General features: G+C 40.3%; 1 protein-coding gene and 1 long non-coding RNA gene across 6 annotated transcripts in view; both read left to right on the plus strand.

Annotated features, from left to right (window-relative positions):
* The window catches only part of LOC5578225 (calcium uniporter protein, mitochondrial), a 472,328-nt gene that overhangs the window by 150,870 nt on the left and 293,512 nt on the right, over nt 1–27,946 (plus strand). For all 5 annotated transcript variants that reach the window (XM_021841354.1, XM_021841357.1, XM_021841355.1 and 2 more), the window contains exon 3: nt 15,937–16,057. In XM_021841354.1, the coding sequence (XP_021697046.1) occupies nt 15,937–16,057 (121 nt within the window). The remainder of the gene's footprint in view (nt 1–15,936; nt 16,058–27,946) is intronic.
* On the plus strand, nt 7,221–7,900 carry LOC110675703. Its single transcript, XR_002499727.1, has 2 exons — nt 7,221–7,357; nt 7,414–7,900. It is a non-coding gene; the product is annotated as an uncharacterized LOC110675703 (long non-coding RNA).

The following is a 27,946-nucleotide window of genomic DNA, read 5'->3' on the forward strand; positions in this document are numbered from 1 at the left end:
CGGGGACTACGACAGGGCGACGGACTTTCGTGCCTGTTGTTCAATATTGCGCTTGAAGGTGTCATGCGGAGAGCCGGACTTAACAGTCGAGGCACGATTTTCACGAGATCCGGACAATTTGTTTGCTTCGCGGACGACATGGATATTATTGGGAGAAAATTTGAAACGGTGGCAGATTTGTTCACCCGCCTGAAACGCGAAGCAACAAGAGTCGGGCTAATGGTGAATGCGTCGAAAACAAAGTACATGCTGGTTGGCGGAACTGAGCGCGACAGGACCCGCCTAGGAAGCAGTGTTACGATAGACGGGGATACCTTCGAGGTGGTGGACGAGTTCGTCTACCTCGGATCCTTGTTGACGGCTGACAACAATGTTAGTCGGGAAATACGAAGACGCATCATCAGCGGAAGTCGTGCCTACTATGGGCTCCAGAAGAAACTGCGGTCAAGAAAGATTCACCCCCGCACCAAATGTACAATGTACAAAACGCTCATAAGACCGGTAGTCCTCTATGGGCATGTAGCGTGGACTATGCTCGAGGAGGACTTGCAAGCTCTTGGGGTTTTCGAACGCCGAGTGCTAAGGACGATCTTCGGCGGCGTGCAGGAGAACGGCGTGTGGCGGCGAAGGATGAACCACGAGCTCGCTCAACTCTACGGTGAACCCAGTATCGTGAAGATAGCTAAAGCTGGAAGGATACGCTGGGCAGGGCATGTTGCAAGAATGCCGGACAACAACCCTGTAAAGATAGTGTTCGCCACGAATCCGGTCGGAACAAGAAGGCGTGGGGCGCAGCGAGCTAGGTGGATTGACCAGGTACACCAGGACCTGGAGAGCGTGGGTCACAGTCGAGGATGGAGAGAAGCGGCCATGAACCGAGGGAATTGGCGAAATATTGTTGGCGAGGCTTTATCAAGATAATTGATGTAAAGCCAAATAAGTAAGTAAGTAAGCATGTTACCAGAATATTATATTGATCCATGGCATAATAGCTATGATGTGCAGCATAAAAATCATGAATTTTGAACCGTCGCACGATATGAAGGAGAAGATTTACAAAAGTGTGCCACTGAGGTCCTGACGGAACCGTTTCTGGGGTATCCGGATGTGGCCAGAACCTCATATTGGTCTTTGGAATTGTATCTATGATGTTCCGGAGAATAAATCACGAATTTTGAGCTGTCGCACGGTAGTATTCTTTGAGTTTCAGAAAATGTCCTCTCTGGGTACATTCAGGAACCGGTGCCAGGTGACCAGGTATCCGAAATGGCCAGAATCAATGAGAACCAATGTCATTCGACCTTCTGGCAGCTTTTTACTTATAGAAAGTACACAATGAATCATTTTCTTACCGCTAATCTTGAAAAATCTAAGGGAACTATCACTTCCGGAACGAATATACCCCATTTGATTCCGGAATAACTCCGGAACCAAGTGGCCAATCCCATTTCTTCCGAAACACAATAAATCTTGAGGAGTATGCGGTTTGTTTGAGACCAAAAGATCCAAAATCGATTAACAATTGGCCAAGTTATGATTTTTTAAAGTTCATTTTTAATGAAAAGTCAGACGTTGGGGGTTTGAGAGTTAAGGAAAACCCGATTTTTGATCATAATATTCTAAAGTGACTTATGATTCCCAAATTATTGAAATAGAGAAAATGATTTTCTACAAAGTGTTTTTATTTTCAGTAATCTAAAATATTTTAGAACATTTTGTTGTGCTATCTTTTGAAATAAAAATGTTTGAGAGCGAATTTCGAAAGCATATAACGCGCCTTGAGCAAACAAACAAATATGAACACACCAAAACGCTATCTCTTATTTTGTTTCAAATTATTAATTTTTTCCTCTTATTTTCGTTCCGTAGACCAATGTGCACTGAAATCCCAATATACACATAGAAAGCACATTATCCACAATCTACACTAGAATCCCAGGATCCACACTGAAATTCCACACTGTGCTAGGGCATTGCAATCCCAGAATCCACACTGCATTCCCCGACCCCAAACCTGAGATATTTTTTTTATCATCGGGGGTTTCGGGTTTCAAAACCCGAAACCAGACCATTTCTATTAGATTCCTAGGATTCCTTGGAGAAAACGTGGTTAGAACGCGACGCACCCAGAAAGAAGAGATACTGTTTGAGCTGAAAAGCGATCCAGCGATCAAGAGCTCGGCCTATCAGGAGCTAGTCACGAAATCTTTGGCGAACGAGGCGGACGTAAGAGCACTTACTCAGGAAGCAGTTGTTGAGTGCAGGCATCTGGACGAGATAACAACCGTGGACGAGGTGAGTGAGGAGCTGCGTAAGCAATGCAGCCCTGGTGAGGAGGCCATGGAAGTCGTACGTCCGCACACTGTCAGCGACAATTCGGCTACCAGTTGACACAACAAACAAACTGGTGGAGAAAGGCAAGATGAGAATTGGCTGGTCGATATGCCCTCTGAGACTCGTCACACGAGCAGATAGGCCACTGATGTGATGCTTCAAGTGCATGGACCTTGGACATCCGGCGGTGAGCTGTAAAAATTCGGAAGAACCGAACTGTGCAGGAAATGTGGAGAAAGATGTGACTTTGGGAAAGACTGCAAGAATCGACCAAGGTGCTTGCTCAGCTCGCCTGAAGAAAGAAACACCCTTTCGACGGGCAGTTTTAATTGCCGTACGTACCAAAAGGCGATCACAGCCCAACAGTAATGGAGGTAACGCAGATCAACCTGAATCCCTGTGACACCGCACAGCACGACAACAGAAACTAAGTGCGACGTTGCGATAATAGCTGAACCGTGTAGAGCGTGTAGCGGATAGCACAGGCGCAGCGGCGATACGAGTGATGGGTAGGTTTCCTGTCCAGAAAGTGGTTGCCATCTGAAACGCGGGACCTACTTATGCAGCTGCTACGCGCCTCCAAGATGGACGCTAGAAGAATTCAGCCGGATGTTAGAGAAGTTGACCGACGTTCTAGTTGGTCTAAAACCAGTGCTGATTGGAGATGATTTCAATACATTGACCGTGAAGTGGGGTAGCAGGTTAACCAATGCCAGAGGTTGCAACCTACTGGAGGCACTAGCAAAGCTAGACGTAGGATTGTACAACGAAGGCACCGTTAGCACATTTCGGAAAGACGGACGGGGTTTCGATCATCGACCTAACTTTTTGTAGCCCATCACTGGCGAGCAACATGAAATGGAAGGCCAGCGAAGAGTACACCCATAGCGATCACCTCGCGATACGCTACAGAAATGACCAGCGGAACACTGCGGCAGTGCAGAGGTACACAATTGTCAATCGGCAGTTGAAGACGAAGACATTCGACAAAGATCTCTTCGTTGAGGCACTTCGCGCCGACAGCGATGCCCTGAACTTGGATACGGTAGGGCTGACAACAGCGATGGCGAGGGCATGTGATACAACAATGCCACGAAAACGGGAACCCCGCAATGATCGACGTTCCGCGTACTAGTGTAACGAGACACTCAACGCCCTCCGCGCTGCTTGCCTTAAAGCCAGGGGGCGTTACCAGAAAGAACGTAGATGTCAAAGAGGAGCGAAAGGTCGTATTCCAAGCAGCCAGAGCTGCTTTCAAACGCGACATAACGCTGAGCAAGTCCGAGTGCTACAGGGAGCTGTACCGAGCAGTTAACGCCAACCCCTGGGGAACGCTTATCGAGTGGTCATGGCGAAAGTCATGGGTCCATCAATGACGGTTGAAACGTGTGCTGAAAAGCTGAGGCTTATTGTTGAGGATCTCTTTCCAACGCATGATCTGACATCGTAGCCAACCACACCGTATGTTGAGTCACAGTGCAGGTAACGCAGCTGAACCTGAACCACTGTGACGCAGCTCAGCAATTGCTGCATCAGGCAGTTGCTGAGTGGGGGACGGATATCACCATCATATCGGACCCATACCGAGTACCCGCCGGTAAAGGCAACTGGGTCGCGGATGGATCCGGCAAAATGGCGGCGATATGGACGACCCCAGCAAACACATGATCGTATATGGTATGATATAAGAGTACAAAAGAGGAGGCGATATACGTACACTTTGCATGCAGCCTTATGGCACATGTACGTATATCGCCTGCACATTTGTACTCTTATGCGCCATCGTATACGAGTTTGTGTTTACTGGGACGGTTAAATACCCCGTCCAGGAGTTGGTGTCTACTACTTACGAGGGTTTCGTGATCGCCAAGGTAAACGGGGTCTTCTTCTGTAGCTGCTATGCGCCTCCGCGTTGGTCGATCGAGCAGTTCACGCAGATGCTGGACTGTATGACGACCGTGCTGACAGGGCGAAGGCCAGTGGTAAAAGCGGGTGACTTCAATGCCTGGGCCGTGGAATGGGGAAGCCGTCTCACGAACCAGCGGGATCAGATCCTGCTAGAGGCACTGGCCGTGCTAGATGTCGACTTGGCTAATGTTGGTACTAAAAGTACCGAACCGAAACGGAGCGGAGTCGATTATCGACGTTACTTTTTGTAGTCCTGGCCTAACAAGTAGTTCGAACTGGAGGGTAGACGATGCCTACACTCACAGCGACCACCTGGCGGTTCGCTACAGTATTGACTACAACAACAGCAGGCAGCGGGTAGAGGAAGCGGCGGCTAGGTCAAGGCCAAGCCCTCGTAGGTGGAAGACATCGTATTTCAATGACGAAGTATTTAGAGAGGCGCTCCGCCGTGAGCGTAACCTACTCGGCTTAAGCGGAGACGAACTGGTAGCGGTGCTCTCGCGTGCATGCGATGCGACCATGCCTAGACAAGTCCACCCTAGGAATGGGAGACCACCGGCGTACTGGTGGACTTAAGCGATTGCGAACCTGCGCCGAGCCTGCCTACGGGCCAGGAGGCGGATGCAGCGAGCACGTACTGAGGAGGAACGAGATGAACGACTGGTGGTATTCACTGCTGCCAAAGTCGCGCTGAAATCCGAGATAAGGGTAAGCAAAATGGCCAGCTTTGAGAGACTTTGTCAGAGTGCCAATGCGAATCCGTGGGGCGATGCCTACAGGATCGTTATGGTAAAAACAAGAGGTGCAATGGCTCCTACAGAACAATCTCCAGAGACGCTGGGGGGATCATCGAGGGGCTTTTTCCGCGCCATAACCCTAGTCCTTCTTTCGTAGGACAGCTGGGGACTAAGGCTGGTGATGAGGAGAGGGTAACCGATGAGGAACTTGCAGACATTGCAAAATCCCTTAGAATAGGTAAAGCACCAGGTCCGGACGGAGTTCCAAACCTGGACTAAAAAGTCGCAATTGCGGAGGCTCCCGGGATATTCAGATCTGCCATGCAGAAATGCCTGGACGAGGGAGTTTTTCCAGAGGTGTGGAAGCGGCAGAGCCTGGTACTATTGCCAAAGACCACCCGGTGACCCGTCGGCATATAGACCAATATGCTTGATCGACACGGCAGGGAAGGTGCTCGAGAAGATCATCCTCAACAGACTATTGAGGTACACCGAGGGTGTAAACCGCTGAGATAGCACTCCAGCGTAAGAGGACGGGGATTCGCTACTGCGCAGTGGTGACTTTGGATGTAAGGAACGTGTTCAATAGTGCTAGTTGGGCGGCTATTGCGGATGCGCTCATGCGTCTGGGGATACCCGAGTAACTGTATAAGATTCTCGGGAGATACTTCCTGAATCGGGTACTAGTCTAAGATTCAGAGGTGGGTCGGAAGTGCTTTCACATAACCTCAGGAGTCCCTCAAGGTTCCATCCTGGGTCCGGTGTTATGGAATGTCATGTACGACGATGTGTTGAGATTAAGATTCCCAGCGGGTGTGGTCATTGTTGGCTTTGCCGACGATATTACACTGGAGTTCTACGGTGAATCGATCGAAGAAGTGAAATTGACTGCAGCTCACTCGATCGAAATTGTGGAGGAGTGGATGAACTCCAGGAAACTGGAATTGGCTCACCACAAAACTGAGGTGGTTGTTGTTAACAACCGAAAATCGGTGCAGCAAGCGGTGATCAGTGTAGGCGAAGCGCTCCGTCAATGTAGTCCTGTCTGCTGCTTTGCATGTAGTAAACGGTCCCCAACCCCACACTCCTGGACCTTCAGGGTCCGGGTGTTTGTTGAGCAAGTTATCCCCCGTCGAGATTGTCGGCTTTGCTGATGACGTCGTCCTAACAGTAATAGGCGGAACGCTGGAGGAAATGGCAGTGCTAGCCACGGAGGCAATGGGAACGGTCGAGAACTGGATCAATGGAGTTATTCTGTAGACAGCCCACCACAAAACGGAGGTGCTGCTAGTCAGCAATGGCAAAGCGGTTCAACACGCTTAGTTTACCGTCGGGAGACATGTTATAGTATCACAGCGGACGCTCAGACATCTGGGCTTGATGATAGACGATCTGCTAAACTTCAACAGCTACGTCGACTATGCATGTGAGAAGGCAGCAAAGGCGACCAACGCACTTACAATATGATCCTTGTAAGTGTACGGTCATGGCCAGAGAAGCAGTCTTCTGGCAGGCGTATCATCGTCGATACTGAGAGACGGAAATGTAACAAAACTGCTGGGAAATAATTTGGAAAAGATTCTGGTAAAACATAAAAAGCTCGGGCTGAATTTTCTATTTGAATAAATTTAATCGAAAACCAGGACCAATGTCTGACAGGCCTGGTGAATAAACTACAAGTAAACTTTATGCAGTAAGCTGCGGCCACAGAAAGAATCTTAAATCTGCCTTCTGAAAGAACCTCATCTCAACTTCACCGGAAGATAAGCAAGAGACGGTTAAGAATAACAACCTAAAATTCAAAATTATTTCAGAACTTATATTAGAAAATTCCAACAAATGAGTTTTTCTTTCAGATTTCTTGAAAAAAAAGATTTCAATCGTTTACTGTTTTGCTTTACAATCTAAGTATACAAAATTAGTCATTTTAGAGTCATAAAACAGGTAAAAAGTGAGGTTTCGAGTCGCCACTCAGTGATATGATTAAATTTGACCAGTAAGTTTCACATAAACAGGTATTTCACTATAAACTCTACCACGAGTTTGTTTGCCGGACTTCATCTTCTTCTTCTTCTTCCTGGCATTCACGTCCTCACTGGTACAGAGCCTGCTCCACAGCCTAGTGTTCTTATGAGCACTTCCACAGTTATTAACTGAGAGCTTTCTTTGCTAAAGTTGCCATTTTCGCATTCGTATATCGTGTGGCAGGTACGATCAAGATTAATTGAAGGGAGGTTCAGTGATCTAAGCAGTCAGTGGGTGCGAGGTGTGGTCAGCTGCGAGGGGGTAAAAAGTGACAGCTGGTGAGTCGGCGAGCTGGCCAATATGTTTATGTATTTTCTCCACCGATGGTTGTTGCGTGTGACTCAATAGTGAAGGTAAGTGGAATAAAGTTTAGTTATTTTCTGTAGGTAAAATTTATTTTGAATTTCAGATGTCATCATTTTGTGCAGTGAAGTATTGCGGGAATACGATTGCGAACACAAAAACCCGTGGAATTGTGTTCCATCGATTTCCAAAAGATGGAGAGCGACGCCAATCGTGGGTCGCGTTCTGTGCCCAACATGATGGTTGGTCACCACAGCAGACCAGGCAATTTGTTCGAGTCACTTCACCAGATATTTGTTTTTGGTGACAGTCCTCATAATCTGAAACTCATAAGGAACTGGTTTATTGGAGAAGGAATATTAATGAATAACAAAGTTATTAATTCCCGTCTAATAGGCATATTGGTTGAAGAAAGAGCACAATGCGAATTAACCCCTCTATTTGCGCTGAACAACGGACATATCGAATTGTCATCTGCTGAAAAGCAAAACGTAGCAAAAGCAGCGAAATTATTAGCTCATACGACGGCTACCGTACTAAGACAGCGCCAAATATCAGGCATAGTTCGCTGGTGTACTACACAGCGCACCTTACTCGACTTAGTTCCTACGCATAGATTTGGAGAAACTCCATTTTTTCGTGTCGAAAATCCGATTTTCAACTGTGTGAATGATATTTAATTGAAACCATTTGACACGATGTTGAAACAAATTAACTGTAGAACTCATACAAGTGTTTCAATTGAGGCTGCTTTGGAAGATTCAGTATACGCAACCTCTGCACAATTTTGCAAACCCAAAGCCTCGATATTCTGAGGTCCGTTGGTTAGTCATATATCCAATTTCGTTGTCTTCTATTTTGTGGTCTTGTTCTGAACATGCTTACGATTTGAGGCACCCCAGGTTCATTACTCATACATATTTAAGACCATAGAACCATTCAAACGAAATTTCTTTCCTTTTCCATGGTCTGCTTTTAATGACATTTCAGTACACGTACGAAACAAAACAAAGTGGTCGGTGAAATAGTGAATATCATTTCATGGCATGCTGGTTCATTTCATGAAAACAAAGTGGCCAGGTTTCATATTGTTTTCCAATATGGCGGATCAACCAATTTGACACATCGTATTACCTCCCTTTTAGATACCTTGGGTACGATGATACTCTATGTCTTAGCCGTCTGACACAGCCACCGCAAAGAAAAAAAAGGAAGTCAAGGAAATTTCCATTACGAAAAAAATCCTGAACTGACCGAGGTCGAACTTTATGGATTCGGTAAACTAAGAGATTTCTTCCGACTGAAATCAGAAATTTGAAATAGCCTATACTAAGCTAATATCTTATTGATCATTTATGCCAATCATGTCTTATTCTGGATAATTGCTGAGAAATATTTTAAATAACTACAAAATTCACCCAATACGTAGATAGTTCAATATTCAACTAGAGCGTATTTTAATTTCTAAATATTTTTATGAATGATAGTTGCAGATGTAAAGTCGCTTTTTAGTCACTATTTTGGTCATTTTGATCAATTTTATGTTGTTGTTTGAACGCTATCAGCCCTGCTAGTGGTGGAATTCCTAAAAAAAAATCCAGTTATAATCTCTGGAGTGATTACTGAAAGAATTTCGAGAGCACTACTTCGGGAAATCCTTGTAAGTATCCTTGGAGGATTCCATAGAGGAATTTCTGGAGAAATATTTGGAGTAATCCTTGGAGGAGTTCTTGGAGAAATTCTTGGGGACATCTCGGCAAGATTCTCTATGTAGGTTTCTCTAGAAGAATCCATGGAGGAGTCTCTTGAAGATGTAAAGTCGCTTTTTAGTCACTATTTTGGTCATTTTGATCAATTTTATGTCGTTGTTTGAACGCTATCAGCCCTGCTAGTGGTGGAATTCCTAAAAAAATCCAGTTATAATCTCTGGAGTGATTACTGAAAGAATTTCGAGAGCACTACTTCGGGAAATCCTTGTAAGTATCCTTGGAGGATTCCATAGAGGAATTTCTGGAGAAATATTTGGAGTAATCCTTGGAGGAGTTCTTGGAGAAATTCTTGGGGACATCTCGGCAAGATTCTCTATGTAGGTTTCTCTAGAAGAATCCATGGAGGAGTCTCTTGAAGATGTAAAGTCGCTTTTTAGTCACTATTTTGGTCATTTTGATCAATTTTATGTTGTTGTTTGAACGCTATCAGCCCTGCTAGTGGTGGAATTCCTAAAAAAAATCCAGTTATAATCTCTGGAGTGATTACTGAAAGAATTTCGAGAGCACTACTTCGGGAAATCCTTGTAAGTATCCTTGGAGGATTCCATAGAGGAATTTCTGGAGAAATATTTGGAGTAATCCTTGGAGGAGTTCTTGGGGACATCTCGGCAAGATTCTCTATGTAGGTTTCTCTAGAAGAATCCATGGAGGAGTCTCTTGAAGAATTTCTGAATTTCTGGCAAACCATATATTCATATATCTTGCAGAAGTCCTATCAGTTTTTTTGTTCAAAAATTCCTTCAGGAATTTATTAAGCACACTACCATAGATTTATTCAAGTGATTCAATTCCAGCAAAAACTACTCCACAGTACCCTTAAGAAAATCCTTTGGGGATGTCAATTAATCACATGGTCATTTTTGCGTATTTTCAGACCCATTCCCTCCTCCCTAGTGGTTTTTTACACAATAATTTTAAAATTTGTTTGGGCCGAAATCATTGGTGAGACCTCCACCCCTTAAATGTCAACGTCTTTTATGGACGACCCCTCTAGAGATTTATGCAAGACAATCTTCAAGGAGACCTTCAGTAATTTAACAAGAATTGTTTTTAGAGTTTTTACTAGAAATTCCCTCATGGATTCTTTCGCCAAATCATACAGTAATTCCTCCTACAATTTAATAAATGGAAAATCGAATTTAGCACTATTCCATTTATTTATGGGTATTCCATTAAACAGTACGAAGATTTATTATCCTACAAGAATTGTTTTCATAATTCCTAAAAAAAACCTTCGGAATGATTCCTGGAGGAATTTCAAGAGTACTACCTGGAAAAAACTCTGCTAATGTCTTTGGAGGAATTCGTGGAGGGGTTTCTGGAATAATGTCTAAAGAAATACTAGAAGAAGTTGTTCTGGTGTAATCCTTGTAGAAATTCCTGAAGAAACCCAGAAATATTTTTCGAGAAGAATCTTGGAGCAGTCTCCGGAAGAATTCCTGGAGAAATCTCTGAGGAAACATCATGAGAAAACGCTTGAAAAATCCCTAGAAGAATCCATGGAGGAATCCCTGTACAAGCTGCTGGAGGAATTATTGATCAAACTTCTAAAGGAATCTCAAAATATTAAATCTATGGAGGAATCACCGGAGGTATTCCTGCAGGAATTCTTTGTGTCACATCTAGAGGAATTCTTGTAGATATATTCCTGGAGGAATCTTTGGAATAATCAATCCTTGGTGAAATCCGTGAAGGAGCTTCTGGTATAATTCCTAGAGGAATTACTAAAGGTAAACCTGGAGCCCTATCTGAGCCGGTCTGAAAAAAATTTGGTTATTAAATGTTCTTTTTAGAGGAATCTCTGGCAAAATTCCTAGTGGAATCCCTGGAAAATCGCTGTATGGATCAATGTAGAGATTATCTTGGAGGAATTTCTGTAACTTCCCTGGAAAAATCTTCGAAAAAAATCCAGCAGATATCTCTCGAAGAGATTCTGTAGAATCTTTTTTCCTACACCAATGTTTTCATTATCAATCTGAGTAATTTCGTTTTCCTTTTCTATTGAACAACATTCTACGGATGTTATGCAACGCAAGTTCGACGAACCAACATGTTTGAATGCACGAATATGTTCCTATACAATGTTTGGTAGTAATTCGTGCACATATTACACAGTTCGCGCAAACATTCGTGCAACTTGCACAAATGTTCGTACATTGCACGCACTGTGTAATCAAAGCTTAAGATTTACACTTTTATTAAAGAATCTACACTGGATACACACTGGAATCCCAAAACCGACACTGACATTTTGACACTGACCACAATCTCAGGATTCACACTAGAATCCTACGATCCACACTTCAACCCCAGTATCCACACAGTAATCAAAGGATCCACATTAAAATGCCAGAATTATTCACACTGGAGTTCCAGGATCCACATCCCAGAATCGACACTGAAATTCTACGATCCACAACACAATCTCAGAGTCCACACTTAAATCCTACAATCCCAGGATCCACACTGAAATACCAGGATTCATACGAGAGTTCCAGGATACACATTGGAGTTCCAGGATCCAACCTAGAAACCTGGAATACACACTGAAGTTCTGCGATACACATTACAATTGATTGTACCCCGTTTGGCATAAAGTCGTTTGGCATAAGGTCGTTTGGCATAATGGTCATTTGGCATTATGGCCGTTTGGCATAATGATTGACTTAAAATAAATATCGGTATTTTTTAAGCTTTTACCGAAATCAACACCACCGAGCCCATAGCAAAACATTTTGGTAGGTTCTAAACAAACGTGGTGTTCGTTCAGAGATTTTCCAAGCTAAGAATTTCAAAAAATGTTGTGACATTAGAGAGCATTACTAAATAAAACTCGTGACGGGTCTCTACATCTCAGAACATAGAGTATCTTTGAGCTTGTTGTGACATACATATTCGAAAACAGTAAACTGGCAAAGAAAAGTCGCAGTTATTCAACAAGGGAACGCTCTTAAAATATTTCGCTGCAGTTCAAGCTCTGTCCCAGTTTGGACGTAACACACGATGAAACTTACTTGATAAAAGAATGGATTTTTTTTTAACATATCAAAAGCTCTAATCCAAAGATCTATCAATACGACTTGATGCAAAAATAGCCTATATACGGGAGCAGATTATTTTTCGTTTAAAATGTTTAAGGCTCTAACGCAAAAAAAATCTTTTCGCAGCATAGTTCAAATGAACAACACATCTTTAAAAGAAAATATTTGTGGCAACATTTTTCAACGGTTCAATATAAATTCTAATATTGGAAGTGTACATCAAAAACACTGTCCATTATAGAGAGGAGGGAAAATATGTGATTGAAATAATATTTTTTTTACCAGCATTTCTCGGTAGGAGATCACGCGTTTGCCCCAAAAAATATATGTTGAATTTTGACAGATTCTAAAGTAATTATCATTCTAACAACGCATCTGGCAAAAATTTATAAAACAGCAAAATATAAAAATGGTTATCATTTAGTTTGACTGAATAAAAAAAATCAAAATAGTATAAATATAAAGACCAGCCTATTTTTTAAAGAAGGCAAAATTAATAATTAAACCAATAGGAGAATGGACGCCAAAAACTATTGCGGCATAATAAAACGGTAAGACATAAAAAAGTACGCTCAGAATCATCGAAGTAATTGTGCTACTTTTCCCCGAATGGCTGGTTTCCCCGAAAAATGGTGACGAGAAAGAACGATAAACAGTCAAAAGAAGGGAGTATTCTGTCATTCTCGGCTATAGGTACACATGTTGGCAAAAATACTGAGGACGGTAAAACTCGAAAGAACCGCCAATTAAATAAAGAAGGATGCATATTAGATGATCAGTTCGTTCACCACCCTGAAATGTATAAAGTGACGACAATTATGAGTGCTAAAAACTTTTCGGGGAAGTGGGCTAGTCGGGGAAACAGAATATTCGGGGAACTGGCGTTCCGAAAAAAAGGAGCACTATCCATCGAAGTAACTGCAGTAATCGATTTCTCTTTTCGCTGATAATTTGAGCATATCAATGTTATCGAGTGCCGCTCTTTTGTCAGTTGGAAACATAAAAAAAATATAGCTCCAAAGAACAGCCTATGCATAAAAGAAGGAGAAATTTATTGAAATTTTAAATCAACAGTTTTCATACCTATAATTATGGTTACATCATGTTTAGAAAAAAATAGAACAATTAAAAAAAGAATAAATTTGTACTAAATATATACAATAGCGAAACTCAAAAGAAGAATCATCATTTGAAAGAAGGGTAATTTCTGGATAAATAATAAAATACTATTGGCAAAAACTTTCCTAATACGATTGAATTTATTCAAGAGCGAATGATTGTTGAATAAAGTGTCATTTTGTATAAATTGACTCCAAAACAAGCCTGATGTGATCAGAAAAATTCAATAGAAACATAAAACCGAAAAATTGAGAATATTATGGTTTCAAACTCATTATGCCAAACGACTATTATGCCAAACGACCATTATGCCAAATGACCTACCACCATTACAATTACAGGATCCACACTGAAATCTTACGATCTGCATCACAATTTCAATTCCAGTGATCAAAATATCCACACTGAAATACCAGGATCCACACTAAAATGTTACAGTCCACATTTCGCTCCGGAACCCACACTCAGATACGCTTAAGGAGAGGCGATTTCCTAAGGAAATTCTGAATTCTTCACGTACCGTAATCCGGGGGCAAATTGATCACTATTTCACAACTTTTTGCCATGTTTTTCTTTGGAATTCAAATATTGTCAAATTTCTTTCGATAAAACCAGTACTTCATTGATCTCTATCAGATTATGTAGTCATTTTTTGATGAAATAAATTTTAACATTTCATAAAATTATTTTTAATATCAAAAATTGGAAATGACACATTGGGGCGAAATTGATCACTATATAATTGAGCATATTTTATCCCTATCTACTAAATTTGCGTCTCCTGAATCTGAAAATGATGTAAAAATTCTTGCAATTTGTGTATCTCATCATTTTATTGCAAAATTAAACTTTGTAAATCTGCATAATACGCCTAAATGTATGCAATTACCCTTGAAATAAGTACGTTCTTGAACAATACATGCTTTTAGAAGCAAACAACTATTCTTGTAATGCTGTACGATTTCACAAATGTGAATATTTATATGCAAAACTGACCTTAACAAAAATGAAATAGTTTAAAATCATCATTAGACATCTATAAACTAGAAAATATGGAATGTTTGTTATGCCAAGAAGTATTAAGCATCCTCGAAAGGAAATGCTATTTGGTACCGACCTGATCAAATTCACCCCAGTGATCAATTTGCCCCCGGATTACGGTACCAAACCTTTTTTAAATTTTAGAATGGGTGAAAAAGGCTCGGAAACCCTTAAAAATTTCTTACGTTTTTAATGGACTGCCCCTAAGGTATAATACCACAATATTTGTTGTATTGTTATTCATATCTGCTCGGGTACCCAGAGTAGCCCCCCCCGGTAGTACGGTTACGACCAACGGAGGAATTTCATTTGCATAAATCTGGGTACGAATTTTTACGTCCAACTTGCCGCAGGATTTCTGTTGTTTTGGCAAAATGGAACAATAGTAGAGTATATTTGCCTAGAATCGCATTTCCTCCACCGTCATTATATATGATTCGTCGTTGTCCTCCATTGCATTTGATTATGGGGGCGGCGGCACATGGAAATGCGATTGCATTTCCATAAGGAAAATTGTGCGAAAGTCGTCGCGTGATTGGTTCATCGATCGGGGGCACGCTCCATTAAATATTGAGCAACTCGGGGAACCAATGAGGCACCTGGGGCGCACAATCCACCGGAATTACAACAGTTGGATTCGGTTGGATTTTTCGGTAATGAAGTGGTATTGTCGTTGGCGTGTAATACGTGTTGAGGACATTTACCGAGGCTTGCGACATTGTAAGAGTTGTTTTTCGGTAGTTTGTGGCAATTGTGCCGAGTTTTTCCCTGTGTCAACTGCTGTGCTTACAAATGCGTGATTAGTTGACATGAATGGTGCCTCCATTAAAACGTCCATTACAGTCAGGAAACTGGTCCAAAATGACTCTTCCGTTTAATAGACCGTCGTTTTGATTCATTGTGGTCTATCAAACAAATGTCATTCGATTATGTTGAAAAGAACATGGACAATTTCCGTTTGCATGTTCTTTGAATATATTTCACATGCATTAAGACCTTAACTGAATGGTTAGAGTCCGCGGCTACAAAGCATAGCCATGCTGAAGGTGTCTGGGTTCGATTTCCGGTCGGTCCATGATCTTTTCGTAATGGAAATTTCCTTGATTTCCCTGGGCATAGAGTATCATCGTACCTGCCACACGATATACGAATGCGAAATGGCAACTTTTTCAATGAAAACTCTCAGTTAATAACTGTGGAAGTGCTCAAAAGAACACTAAGCTGAGAAGCAGGCTTTGCCCCAGTGAGGACGTTAATGCCGAGAAGAAGAAGAAGAAGAAGATAATTGAAATTATCAAAATTCCATGGATCACCATTGAAAGAACTCAACATATAACACATATGACATAAACAGCCCCCACCAGCTGCGATATAACAACCACCATCTGGCGCCACCGCAGATTGAGTTTCGCCATGTACAATTTGATTTATTTTTTGTTTTACTCAAGTCTCCAATTTGCAAACAAAACATGCTCCGACGGCACTGGCGTCGAAAACGACGACACACATGGGAACCGTAATTAAATGGGATTTTTACATCATCAATTTTTCACCGCCAAATGGTTCCGGCTCCAGCTTCTGGGGAGCTTCGGGGACTGAACGGGAAATGTCTGGCTGTTTTCCAATAAATAATTTTCTGATTTTTGTCTTCCGTTCCAGGATCCATGGCATCGAATAGCAACGAGAGGATATTGTACCAGTAGCACTTCGTCCGGGCAGATTGTCAGCAGTAGCAGCACCAGTAGCAGCAGCAGCAGTAGTAGCAGTAGTGTCAATGAAGGTAAATGATAAATGAAAGCATGGACACTATGGGCGATCAGTTGGTCAACAATTTGAAAAAGATGACTTATTTATATGGGTCATCGTTCAAAACTTCTTTTACGATATTTTTGTAGTATCAGGGCAAGATCTTTAGTAGTTTCATTGTCGTTGATGCTATTAAAAAAATCGTACTTCAGACCGGGAAATCATAAGGAATACACTGAAACAGTAAGTTTTGCAATAAGTTGCGTACAAATTTTTACTTGTTTTATTTTGAAAAACAAAAGTCAAATCTGTATATTAAAATTTATAAATATGACATGAGATGGCAAACATATTTTTGGCCGAATATATGGAAACTGTCCAAAGTGTGATATGACGAGGGCATTGGGATGCACTTTGATTGGGAGGATTTCGATAAACTGTGAACCGTAATTGCGCGGAAGCACCCAATGGGACTGGTGCAGATTTTTCTGTATCCTGGTCATTAATTATCCCGCCGTTGATCGGTCTATTGTTGGAAAATGGACCAAAGTGCTTCATCCTTCCCCATTGCGATTATTGAATCCGTGGGAATGTGGGCCGACATTGTATTTACCCCGGTAATAATGATTGCTGTCTGACGATTGAACTGGAAAGTTGCCGATAAAGAACGGTGGAAAATTGTTGCAGCTGACGGGTGAAATTGGTTGACTGGAAAATTATAATCAGATTTCAATTGGCTCGAATTTGGGACATTCGTAGATGTCATTTAATTTTAAAGTGATGAAGTCATGCATTTATCTACAATCGTTTACGAAAGACATGGACCCATAAATGCCGGACGATTACAGACTGTATTATTTTTTGAAGTCATTTACAATAATGGAGGCTCATTAGGCTTAACAAGCTAGAGTTAAAATTGTTCAGGCCATTAGAAAAATAGAAATTTAGCATAATATTGCATCTCAATGTAGGTGAAGACTGCTTGGTCATCAGTCTGATTACCAGAGGTGTCCCGTGAGGAATTTGATTACCTGTGCACTGACTCGCACAAACCGTTTATTTTGAATTATGAATACGAATTTTTCATTTGATTTTTTCAAATGTATTTCAGCTTAAAATGTAATTTCTTATTATTAACACCTTAAAATGTAATTTCCAATACTGTATGCAATCTTGAAGTGTCTGGAAGCTATTACCGTTTTGATTCATATTACGGACAGCTTCAAATTCCGGACACTCTCGTTTGTATGGGAAACATTTCACACGAAATATTTCAATTTTCGCCGTTTCGCGATGCGATCAAAGGATTTCCTGTTGTTGATATTCTGCTTTGCGGGCTCGCACACGCGCACGCATCGCAAGACGTGTTTACTATGGCAGCACCCTGAGGCAAAAGTGAAGGAGCGTCCGGAATAAGAATCATGAAAAGGCCACACGTTTTGATTTATTTAAAATTATTCAAGTTGCGGATGCGTATTCTTCACCCACCATCCGAAAGTTAAGGGCTTCCGACGCTCGATAACTCTAAAAAATCATACAGAATGATTTATTTTGTACGGTCCAAGCTAGGTCATACTTCACTGAGGCCTTAAGTGTCCGTAATATGAATCAAAACGGTATATTTGTTGCTCATTGGACGTATTTTTTGTTTGTTTTCTTCGTTGCAATCACTAGTTGTAAGTTTTAAGAATTTTGGATGATTCCAATATACAATGTTTAGGGACAAGACAAATTCTCAAAATTTCGCTGATATCAAGGCGATGAAAGAATAATTTTGCGTATTAATCGCGGTCCCATAGTTTGATAATATTTGACATAAAAATGTATATTTACAGTAAACATGACCTTTATGCGCGTAAATTTCAAGCATTTTTCGTATTTTGCGAACTGAGATAATAAGTTTAATATCATATTATCGATATAAAATTTAAAGCAAGAAGAAAGACGTTTAACTTGAAACTAAACGATTAGCACATTTTTTTATATGAAAATCGGCTTACAATTAAATAAACCATTCTTATGAGCAAAAATCTGAACTTTTCTGAGATTATCATATAAACGTTCAGAATTCAATTATTTACGCGTTATTTTCTAAGTTTCGCGATGAAGGATAAATTCCGTGGATTTCGTGGCTTTCGCGAAATTCCGACTCTTCATTATTCCTTACGTTGTTATTCTATATAATAATTCTCATTATTTACAGCTTTTCAATTGTATCACGATATCTTAGCTTTTCGACGATGTCCAGCGCTGGTACATCTCTTTGTATACTTTTGTTGATACATCAAAGCTTTTAAGTGAAATGATGACTGACTGTTGAACGCTCAAACCCAGTTTATGCCCACCGCAATTTATCAGTTGTCGGTCTATTGAGCAAGAAAAACTATATTCACACATAGTTTATAAATCCATTCAAAGCCACATAAATTTTGTGTATTTAATAAGATAAAACATAATCAATTTGGCCAATATGTTTATAACATCTAGTTTTGGTTCCAATCAATATTGCGCCTACTATCACGCGACACTTGGAAGCTCCATGCAACATACATACACACAAAGCATGTATGGCGTTGACGCTTTCTCTTCCAACAGCAGACGTCGTGGCGCCAGTTGCGCGCGCTTTCTCAATTCTTGCAAACCAATGCGAGCGTCATGGGCAATTTCTCTTGGGTGCACAAATTGGAGTGAACCAGATTTTACCTATACAACGTCACTGTTGCTCTAGAAATGCCAATACAAATGCACATTCCTGCTGTGTCCATACACGCTATTTTCGTGCACAAGAAAGAGTGCAGAGTGATTCCAAGCAACAGCACCAAAATTTGGTAAATTTTTTAATTCATTTTTTTCTATTGAGCTGAAACTTTGCACAGTTTTCCAGTTTCATCTAAATCGTCATTTTCCGATATCAAATCTTCAAGTTGAGTCACGACTAACTTTTCAAAAGGGTGTATGTGAAAATGGTTCAAAAATATTCAAAAAGCTGCACAGCAAAAACGGTTCGTTCGATTGTTAGACAACTAAAGAAACAAAGTTAGACAACTAAATAAAGATTCCAAAAAAATACACACAGCAAAAAAAAAATTGTTGCATTAAAAAACATAATGTTTGACACAAACCCTATCGGAATACCAACGTAATTTTTTGAGGGAAAACGGTTCATTATATTAGCTATCTACCATAAAAATTTGGTGATGGTAAACCAATAAACAAAAAAGTTATGACATTTCAAACATGTCACAATTTTCACATTTAGTAGAACAAATTTTTTTTTCGGTGTAAATTATTACGGGAACCGCAGTTTGTTGCTGATTTTATTGTTAAGGGCCTTGCGTGAATTAAACAAGTCGTTTTCATGTATTCATTAGTATTATGTATATTATATGTATAAATATTATGTATATGTATAAATATTATATGTATATGTATATATGTATAAATTAAAATGAATTAACAGATTACACGAAAATAAAATTTTTTTTGACCAAGATATTTTTTTTAGAGTACGATCGATGAGTTTCTAAATGTTATATATAAACTTTAAAAGTTTTGGATTTGGGTATGCGTTATGAGATCATGAAAACATTTTATTAATACTTATTTATTTATTTATTGTTATTCAATTTTTTTACAATATCGAACACTTTTGCATCATTATCAGTACAGTTCGAGTATAGTTTTGCTTTAATTTTATTTTCTGACAATGGAATGAAACAGTGAAATTTTTGGGTTCCTTGGATCGTTTTCGCGTTATTATATTGCTCGCTGAGCTCTGATGCCGTTAATTCGTACTCTTCAGTAGTAGTAAAACAAAATGATAATTTTGTTAACCCTTCTTCTTTTCTGCTATTCGCCCAATCAAATAGTTCTTTTGCAGTTTTAATTGGATGCTCACGTTCTTTGGCTAAACTTGCTCTTGTGGCCATGCGCTTTATGGTTCCTCCAATAGCATCACAAGGACCTTTGCCATGTGACGTAGCAAAGAAATGCCATTCTGCATCAATTCCGTACTTTGATTTAAATTGACATAGGCTCGAAAAATTCTTACGGTTTTTGTACTGCGATGCTGCTCCATCTGACATGAAATATATCTTTCTGATTTCTTTATCCTTATTAACGCGTAAAAAGTTAATCATTTTGGCAATGAACAAATTTACAGATACTGAGTCGTGTCTTAAATCTTCGGAAATTACAATAAAACTAAAATGTTCAATTTGCGTACTTCCATTGAAATAATAAATAACGAATGGATGAATTGTAGCTTGTTGTACGTTCCGGTGATGGGACTGCACTTCATCTTGCAATACAAAGCTATAGTTTTCAGAAAAATCACAAATGACTAAAAATTCACCATCTTGTAATGTATTTTTCGTATTTTTTAAAAAGCGGGATTGCTCTGTCGTGAGGAATTAAACTTTCTAATTTCAAGCAAAAAAATGACACAAACTCATCTACAGGTTTTACAATAGTTTCTAGGTCACACGTATCCGTGGTCACCCATTGCTCAAATGATAACTGATCAATATAATTTTCTTCAAGTATTTTCCAATGATGAAGAATCTGGACAATCCGAACAAGATCGTAGATAGCAATTTGATGTTGTATTTTCACACAAAAGACTACCAGTTAACATTTTAATATCCTTTGATAAATTGATTCTTTTCAAACTATGTTTAGGTTAATATTTTCGTGTGTTGTGCACACACAAACATTATGTGTTCCTGAATTGGACAGAAGCTTGTATTGCCTTGGACGAAGGCTTGCAAATGAGGAAAAACCTACCTTAATATTTTCGTTAATTTCCTTGAAGCGTGTATACGCTTCTTTCAAAGTAGTCATCATTAATCGTTTTTGGATTGCTTGACGCTTTCCATCTTTTTTTACAGATACATAATCTTTTTGGCCAGGCATAGCTCTACTTACTTCATCGTCTTCAAAATATTGAATTATTTTTTCTTTTGTCTCATCTGTTAATGAAGTACTCGACCTAGCATTTTTGGTTGCAAGACAGTTATTTTTGAATTGTTTTGCCTCTTTTGCTGTATTTCTATTGGTTTTGAACTCATCAATGGCGTCTTGAATAGACCACGAGCTTGGCAGCATCGACAAAATCAATAATTTTTCTTTCCTTGTCGTGGCTAGATTCGAGAACCTTTCCTTCATATTCATAATTACCTCATCGTAGTCTGTATTTTCCACATCCTCAGGTCCTAATTTGAAGAGGTTTCTTCGTACAGCTTCGTTGATTTCACGGTATTTTTTCTCGGGATAATTGACGTAACCCATCTTCGTCCATTTAATCGGAGTCACTTTTATTCCAGCTATCCCTTCGTTGAAGCGTTCGATGTTGACCTTCTGGATGCACTCATCTTCTGATTGATTTGTTGAAACAGATGTCGCTGATGGTATCGTGGCAAGACTATCTGCATTTGGTACTTCTGGTAACTCCTCAGTTGTTGTCGGTGCATCTAGTAATTCCGATGATGTACAGATTGCCCGTTTGTCAACGTTTAAACGGCAGGACGTACAAATGCGTGTAAATTTGTATTCAATGTAGACATTGGAGCATAACCAGCCGCTTTCAGTTTATCTATGGTACTTTCGGTGAGATTTCGTAGCTCTTTCGAACACTTTTTTTCTGCAAACGGCCTGCAACAGTTGAGAAAGCGACTACTCATGTTGCTCGTTAGATTTTAATAAACAAAATCACTTTTAAGTTTTTACTGACTAGTTTGGTGTCGTTTGGAGTTGTGTTTGATCCTTCGACCTTGACGCTTGCTCCTGCGGGGGCCGGCGATGAGGGCAGGATCAAACATGTCGCGCATCGGTCGAGTGAAAGTGAAAAAGTGGTGTGATCGCTTAGTTGTGTTTGATCCTTCGACCTTGATGCTTGCTCCTGCGGGGGCCGGCGATGAGGGCAGGATCAAACATGTCGCGCATCGGTCGAGTGAAAGTGAAAAAGTGGCGTGATCGCTTAGTTGTGTTTGATCCTTCGACCTTGATGCTTGCTCCTGCGGGGGCCGGCGATGAGGGCAGGATCAAACATGTCGCGCGTCGGTCGAGTGAAAGTGAAAAAGTGGCGTGATCGCTTAGTTGTGTTTGATCTTTCGACCTTGATGCATGCTCCTGCGGGGGCCGGCGATGAGGACAGGATCAAACATGTCGCGCGTCGGTCGAGTAAAGTGAAAAAGTGCCGCGTTCGATAAGTTCTTTTTGATCTTTCGACGTTGACGCTTGCTCCTTGGCAGTGCGTCAAGAAAGCCCGAGCAGTCGTCAGTTGTTTTCCCTCTCGGGTCGCGCGCCTATTTTCTCTGTGTGTTTTTATATAGCCGAGCAAACGAGTGAAGCTTAAAGTGGATTGTTGCTGCTCAAGGATGACGGATCAATTGGTGAGCTCGTTTCATGCTACTATATCTAATCTATAAAATATGTATGATTGCACCTTTAATAATTTTTCAACAAACTATGAAATGTTCGTCACTGTGAGTGTCGACATAAACTCTGATTCATAAATTATTTACGTCAAATTTTTTTTACTCCAAACTCCTTTTTCCTTTTACTTTTATTTTTGTAATTAAAAAAAACTTTGAATGGTTCGACACTACGAGTGTAGACTTGCGAAAGGTTCACTTTATTCAACAAACTTTGATAAGTTCGTCACCTCAAGTGTCGGCATAATTTTTCTCTACATAGATATTGTTCACACCAAATAGAAAATTTTATATTTACATATAAGCATATTTATACCTCACAAATAATTATTTATCATGGTCTAATCGCTTATCAAAGTGAATCCTGTGACCCAACGATCCTCCCCATTAACAAACATCCCTCCCAGTAACCTTTGTGGAGATGCAGAGGCAAACACGGTCTCCAAATAGCAAAGGTTACACACTAACATTCCTTCCCCCAATCCCACCTGACTGCAAGGTCGTGGCCGGCGCCGTTATTGACCATGTATAAATAGAGGCACTGAATTATGCACACTGAAGAAGATTTTGGCCAATCCCAGCCGATCTTCTAGTTGATTCTTTGTGCATTTTCACTGACCTCGGTCAATCACGGAATAGCAACCATTAATATGTGTAGTCAGTCTAAGCTAAGCTAAGCTAAGCTTTACTGACTAGTTTGGTGTCGTTTGCTTGACTGAAGAAACATTTTACAATTAAATCTTTTATAACCATAGTGGTAGTATATTTTTAGCTTTTTCGTGAGTATGTTCATGGTATGTACCTATCATGTTTTTGATGTTGTTGAAGTTACTCGCTTTCTCCCAAATATGATTAACAAAGTCTATTTTCTACCAAGGCGGGTCTATACCCAGGTGTAATCAGATTTTAACTTTGTGGAGAAAACCAGTGCCGAGAAAACCGACCTGCTTTACGTATACTAGATCACCTGGGTATAGACCCGCCTTGTTCTCTACGAGGTAAACTTTTTTCAGGTAAACTAGTCGTATACCTATATAGAAAACTTTTTTTGTAGCTTTTGTCTTCAATATTAGATTTCTTATAGGTTTCTTTTATCAAAAGGTTTCAACACTATTGAGAGAATTTTTCTTCAGTTACGTACAATAAAAAATATGACACTATCAAGACTTTAGATCACAACACTGGATCGCGTCTAACTTTCTAATAGATGCTATAATAGTTATGAATAATTAAATAAAATATCATGAAAACAACTTGTTAACCTCATGTGGTACCCTTAACAAAAAATTCAGCAACAAACTGCGGTCCTAAAAAAAATTAACAATGAAAAAAAAAAATTCACTATGTTTCAAATTTGTGAAATATTTGAAGTGTCATAACTTTTTTGTTTATTGGCTTACCACCACCATCACCATTTTTATGGTAGATAGCTAATATAATGGACCGTTTTCCCTCAAAAAATTACGTTGGTATTCCGACAGGGTTTTGAGATATTTGAGGTTTTGTGACAAAAATGATGTTTTTTAATGCAAAAAAAATTTTTTTTGTACTGTTTAGAATCTTTATTTAGTTGTCTAACAATCGAACGAACCGTTTTTGCTGTGCAGCTTTTTGAATATTTTTGAACCATTTTCACATACACCCTTTTGAAAAGTTAGTCGTGACTCAACTTGAAGATTTGATATCGGAAAATGACGATTTAGATGGAACTGAAAAACTGTGCAAAGTTTCAGATATTTTTGAAATGGTCGATCAGAATCGACTTGCATGCCTCCGTGGAATCCCTCTGCACGGCTGAAATGAACATTCTCTGCAATACGATGGAGACGCATGGCAGTTTGTCATGTTTGCTTGGCTGTTTTCGCTTGCTGGTTGAGCAAGACCATGGGGAGAGAATCAAACGGTTTGTTCACTGAGGGCGATGCACCAATTGAAGGTGAAGAAATCAAACAACATTTTCAAACAACTACACATTATGAATGTTAGGAGTATTGAGAATTATAATATATATATTTAATTTGTTAGTTTGAAATCTTTGACTGTGCAGTGCACCAAGTGCACCTTAGGACGAGACGCCACTTCTGATTACAATAGTTCTATGCTTATCTTATTACAATAATGCAAGGCTTTCGATATAATGAACAGAAGGCATAATCATAATGTCTCATTATGTTTGTCATTTGACATGTATTTGCATATGATGAAATACACGTGATATGACTTATGGCTAAGTAATACTTAGCCATAAGGGTGCGGCTTATTTTTCGAAAGTTCTCAAAACTAAAAATTCGTGTACTCTTCTGAATTTAAATCACATAAAAAGGGAGACCTCAAATTTTAAACCAAAAATATTGAGATTTAGAAGTGGCGCAAACGAAAATAAAAGGTAAATTCTCAATATATGAAATGTGACCTTCAGTAAAGTCTTAACTTTGTTATTTTCCAACCAATTTCGAAGCTCTTAGCATCATTCTCTTCAAAATTAAATTTATGAAATGTTCAGAAAATATCAAAATTGTCTAAAATGAAATTAGTCTTAGTGTCAGTAGTGTTTGATCCTTCGACTTTTATGCTTGCTCCTGCGGGGGCGGGCGATGAGGGCAGGATCGAACATGCCGTGCGTCGTTCGCGTAGGGAAATGAAAAAGCGCCGCGGGTCGTTAGTAGTGTTTGATCTATTGATCGCTTCACTTGCTCTTGCGGGGGTGAATGATGAACACTTATTTGGCGTACATGCGAATATCGAATTATATCGCGAATCCGGTTATGCGTGATTATATCTTGGATCGCATCACCAAGCATTGGTGACTCCCAGATTTCTACCTTATCCCTCTAACCCAATATCCTTTCCATGACAACCGTGGAGATGCAGAGGTGATCTCGGTCTTTAATATCAACGGTAGTCACACTAACATTCCTTCCCTTCCCCGATGACCGTAAGGACGTTTTTGACTTTTAAATATTGAGCTTTCGATTTGTGCACATTGAAGAATGGTAAGCTAATCCCAAGCCCTATTCATTGAATCTCTGTGCAACTTCGATTGTTCTGGTCAATCACGAAGTAGCAACTACGAATTGTACGGTCATCTATGCTCATGCTCATTGTACAACTTTATTTTTTTTTTTTTTTTCATTCCTTGCTGTGCGCTTGAACAAGCCAGTTCAGTTTTTGGCAGTCGGTAGTTTTTTGGTTTTTTCTTCCACCGCCCGTGTGGTTTTTACCAGTGCAGTATTGTACCGTAGTGCTTTAAACCGCGCATCGTGAAGGAAGCGAACCAGATTGGCAAGGGTCAACTGGTATCGTGCCACGAGAAGATATTGTCACCATCATCCCCTGGTGATTGGATTCCCCGTTTGCATCAGCAGCAAAACGACGACACGTTTTTTCTGCCTACCTACGGTGTAGAAGACCAGCTGCGGTCATCGAACGGGAACGGATAAGTATCAATTGTATACCTACTCCACATCCTTTTGAATTGCTTTCGCATCTCCGAACAAACAAGGTCGAGTTCAAGGTTGTTTTTCGGTTCACTTCTGTCTCTCTCCCGGTGCCAGTTTTGCCCGAATAGGGGAGGCTTGTACAAAACAGCCCTAATCGGTTAAGTTTTTTTTTTCTCGATATATTTTTTTTTTTTTTTTTTGGTATTATTTTTTTTTTTTTTTTGCCCGTATAGGGGAGGTGTGTACAAAATAGCCCACTGATAAGTTAACTTTAAGCATTTTTTGTTTTTTTTTTTTTTTTGTACTTTATTATTATTATTTTTCTTTTTTTTTTTTTTTTTTTTTTTTACTTTATTGTTTTTTTTTTTATAATTATTTGGTTGCGGTTGATTTTTATCCCGCATGGACGAATCGGATGGAGGCGATACGCCTCCTAAAGATCTCGTTGCTCGAACGCGGTTTTATCAACCGTCTTCGGCTGGGCCTTGGGTTGTCTATTTCCGGCGCAAAAATAAGATTTTGAATGTGCTCTCGATCTCTAGAGAGCTGACGCGTAAATATCCTGGGACCGTTATTCACCAAGTGAAGCAATCCAAGCTGCGTGTAACTGCACCTAGTTACAAAGCAGCGAATGAGATTGCTCAGCATGAGGCTTTTACTGTGGAGTATTTTATCTACATACCTGCCAGAGAGGTCGAGGTGGAAGGGAAAATTATCGACGCGAGTCTGACATGCGAAGACATTAAGACTGGCAAAGGTGTTTTTGAGAACCGGTCCATTCCTGATGTGGCTATACTGGATTGTAAACAATTACAATCAGTTTCCATGGAAGGAAATAAAAAAGTGTTTTCGCCGTCAGCCTCGTTTCGTGTAACTTTTCCTGGTTCCGTTCTCCCGAAATTTGTTTGCATTGATAGTGTTTTTTACCCAGTGCGCCTTTACGTGCCGAAGGTATTCAATTGTACCAACTGCAAACAGCTTGGTCATAGTGCTAGCTTTTGCGACAACAAGCCCCGTTGTGGCAAATGCAACCAAGCTCACTTGGAAGATGATTGCACACAGGAAGCTGAAAAATGCAGCTACTGTCGTGAGGATCTTCATGATTTGCAGAAGTGCCCGGCATACAAAAGGCGCATTCGAAATGAGAGTCGCTCCATTGTGAAGCGCTCCAAGAAGACGTATGCGGAAATGGTGAAAGCTTTAAATCCGCCTGCAAAAGAGTCTTCATCAGCCATCCCAGTTGGTAACTCTTTTCAAGAGTTGTCTTCCGACGAAGCGAACGACGACGAAACCGATGGGGGAGATTCTTCGGAGGTACACGCACCCGGAAAACGAAAGTCTCCATCTTCTCCGGGACTGCGCCGTAAGGTAATGAAATCTTCCCTCAAAAGTTTGCCGAATTCTAAAGGAGGTGGGGCAAATTTGAAAATCCCGAAGAAACAGGTCTTTGATGCTTCCGTTCCGTGTTGCAGCAAAGATCTGCCGCCCCCGCCTCCGCCGATTAAATATACTTCGAAAAGATGCTCTAGACAAGATAGCAAGAAAAAAGCTACTGAAGTTCCTCGCTCTTCCTCGAAAACCCCCCGGGCCAAGCGAGGACTGATAACTTTTACGGCCCTTGTGGATCGCATATGTGATGCCCTCGGAGTTTCAGACTCATTCAGAGGCATACTCGACCTTTTTCTCCCCGCAATAGAAGAGTATCTCAGGGAATTGACTATCTCGTGGCCCCTCCTTGCTTCGATCATATCTTTCGATGGATAATTCATCGAGTGAGGTACAAGATATGATCACTGTGTTACAGTGGAACTGTCATAGTCTAAAACCTAAATTAGACACATTTAAGTTTTTGCTTCACAATTCAGATTGTGATATATTTGCACTTTGTGAAACATGGCTTTCTTCTGAAGATGATCTTAACTTCTACGATTTTAACATTATACGCCAGGATCGAGATGATAATTACGGGGGTGTGCTTTTAGGGATCAAAAAGTGCCATTCATTCTACAGAATCCCCATCCCGACTCATCCAGGCATAGAAATCGTTGC

This window comes from Aedes aegypti, chromosome 2, assembly GCF_002204515.2.
Source record: "Aedes aegypti strain LVP_AGWG chromosome 2, AaegL5.0 Primary Assembly, whole genome shotgun sequence".
NCBI lineage: Eukaryota > Metazoa > Arthropoda > Insecta > Diptera > Culicidae > Aedes > Aedes aegypti.